General features: G+C 47.5%; 1 protein-coding gene across 5 annotated transcripts in view; it reads right to left on the reverse strand.

The window, feature by feature from the left end:
• rnf44 (ring finger protein 44) overlaps window positions 1–2046 on the reverse strand; it is a 141047-nt gene extending 139001 nt beyond the window's left edge. For 3 of the 5 annotated variants that reach the window (XM_048603450.1, XM_048603448.1, XM_048603447.1), the window contains exon 1: window positions 1331–2036. In XM_048603450.1, coding sequence (XP_048459407.1) covers window positions 1331–1618 — 288 coding nt within the window. In that variant the 5' untranslated portion in view covers window positions 1619–2036. Of the gene's footprint in view, window positions 1–1330 lie in introns of all 5 variants that reach the window. The other 2 variants (XM_048603449.1, XM_048603452.1) reach the window with 2 other exon arrangements.
• Between the last annotated feature and the right edge of the window lie 512 nt (window positions 2047–2558).

A 2558-nucleotide genomic window follows, 5' to 3' on the forward strand; every position in this document is an offset into this window, starting at 1 on the left:
TGCTGCTTGGCCTGCTGTGTTCATCCAGCTCTACACCTTGTTATCTCAGATTCTCCAGCATCGGCAGTTCCTACTATCTCTATGCTTTCTGTACATCGTTTTTCAGAGGTCAGGCCAGGTACACAATCAGCTGAACTGCATTCCCAAAAAAATATACAACTTAAGCTAATTTTAACGTTCCAAATGAGTGCTACTGCACACCAAGTCCATTTCAGGTTTTGATCACAGTGGCATTGGTTGGAATATTTGCCATTATAACTGAGCAGCTGATACACTGCCAACATTCCTCTGGCATCAAATTTCTTCAATCCCACGTTCACACACCGCTCACTACATTTTATATCCTTCCAATCCAAAAAAAAATGTAATTCTACTATGGATTTACCCTGCTTAAAATGTCTCATATCATGTGAACAATTATTTAATTCACAGAGATAGTAGGAACTTTAATTCACATGCTGGTCTCACAGACCCCAGATTCTAACAAAGGGAAACTTTTGCGGTCTCTACAGAGAACTGCACCTGACCTCGCAATGACAGTATCTCCCCAGCCTTAACTTTGCCACAATGGAAGAGCACATCTGTGCCCACAATAAGAGATAAAACAAAAACCCTTCACAAGACAGTAGGGCAAATGGAGGCAAAGATAAGGCTCGCGTAAAGAAAAAAAAAATGAATTTCTAAACTCGTTTGTTTGAGATTCAGGGTCAGAAGTCGCACGGCACCAGGAGTCACTTCACCTGACGAAGGAGCAGCGCTCCAAAACTTGTGGTTTGAAATAAACCTGTTGGAATATAAACTGAAGTCCTGAAGAAGGGTAATACCTGAAGCGTTAACTTCTCCTTTCCTCCAGATGCTGCCTGGCTTGCTGTGTTCTTCCAGCTTCATGTTTGTCTATCTGCAGTATATTTTGTCTCGGACCATAATCTGGTGTCGTGTGACTTCTGACCTTGTCCACCCCAGTCCAAATACCGGCACCTCCACATCATGAGATTCAAGATGTATTAATTTTAAAAAATGACAATCTCAAGGTATTAGAAAAATCAGGGATCCTCAGAACCATCAGATCACTGGTTCAGTGATAGAAGTTTAGCAGTTTCACTTCAGTGAATATTAAGAGATAGTTCATTACTCAGGCTAAAATAAACGTGGGGAAAGACATCGCATTTACAAGGAAAAAAAATGAAATTGCATTAACAAGACATGGCATTAAAAGACATTGCATTTTACAGCGCGGACTGAACTGTGAAGATAAACATAATTCGATACCGTTTTAAATTCTCTGTATCCCGCCCCTCCCCTCCGGCTTGTCAATGTGGACGGTGCTTACCTGCTGGGGATATCCTGGCATTGCGCCGAGCGGCCAGCAGCGCCCCGGAGTCGCCCTGAAGAGCGGAGCTACAGCCGGCTTCCTGAGCCCAGGGCCTGAGAGCAGTGGCCGGGCCTGGGCACGGCGAGACGCGGCCGCCTCGGGCACTGTCCGTTTGCAGCAAGAGCTGGTTCCCGTCAGCCTCGGCAGAGGCTTGTTCCCGGATTCCTCCCGCATGGCACCGAGAGCCGCGCTTGCCCGGGAGCGGGGCATTGAACCGGGGACGCCGCCGCCGCCGAGGCTCCCCATTCGCCTGGGAATTACCCACAATCGGCATTTTTGTTTTTTAAAAAAAAATCCTTCCACCTCCCCCACCTCTTTCTTCAAAGCCAAGGCTTCACCTAAATCCCAGGCGTTAAACTTTCCATCAAAGTGACAATCTTGTCCCTTTAAACCGATGAATTTTCCTCCTCCCCTTTTCTCTCTTCTAAATATAATCCGGAACTCAGGCGCTCGCCAAACTTAAATATCCAACACACCCACAAAATGGTCAGAACCCAGAGCTAGGCAGAACATTCCAGCTGCTGCTTCTCTCTCTCTTCCCCCCACCCTCTCCAAACCCGATCCGTTCACCAGACGACAGTTTCCGCCTCTCTGCCCCCCCCAGGCAACTGGCCAAAAACTTTATGGCGAGTACACTAACTTATGTCCAACACACAAAAGGAATCGCCTCCTATCTGCAGCCCAATGCCCACCCCCACCCGCTGCTCTATTTCCCCCTGCCTTGTGATTGACTGCCTGTTTTTGAGCTGGGGAGCTGAGCGGCCGATACCAGCCCCGCGCTGGACACCGCAGATTGTTACAGCGAGTCCAGCCGCAGCCCATACTTTGTGTTCAGTCCAAGCATTTTTCCCCCCTCCCAGAGCCGGCGCTGCAAAGCTCACTTCCCAGACTCAACACATCGATACCCCATCGCGGGATGTCACCGAGGGTTCCCTTTGGCCTCTGGTCGATGCAAACCTATTGAAACCATTCCAGACCAAGCTTCTCTCCTTCGACCTCGTCCCATTTGATGAGATGTAATGCTCTACCATGATAAAAGCGAAGGTTTACAACCAAGGGCAACTGCAACATTGATCTCCTAGAGCAGAGGATCTCTCTACAAATACTTTGCAGCATGAGACTGCTTATTATTTTGACCACATAGTACAGCACCATATCTATTTTGGCTTTCAAATATAATTTAGTA

Source organism: Rhincodon typus, chromosome 12 (genome assembly GCF_021869965.1).
Source record: "Rhincodon typus isolate 14 chromosome 12, sRhiTyp1.1, whole genome shotgun sequence".
NCBI classification, from domain to species: domain Eukaryota; kingdom Metazoa; phylum Chordata; class Chondrichthyes; order Orectolobiformes; family Rhincodontidae; genus Rhincodon; species Rhincodon typus.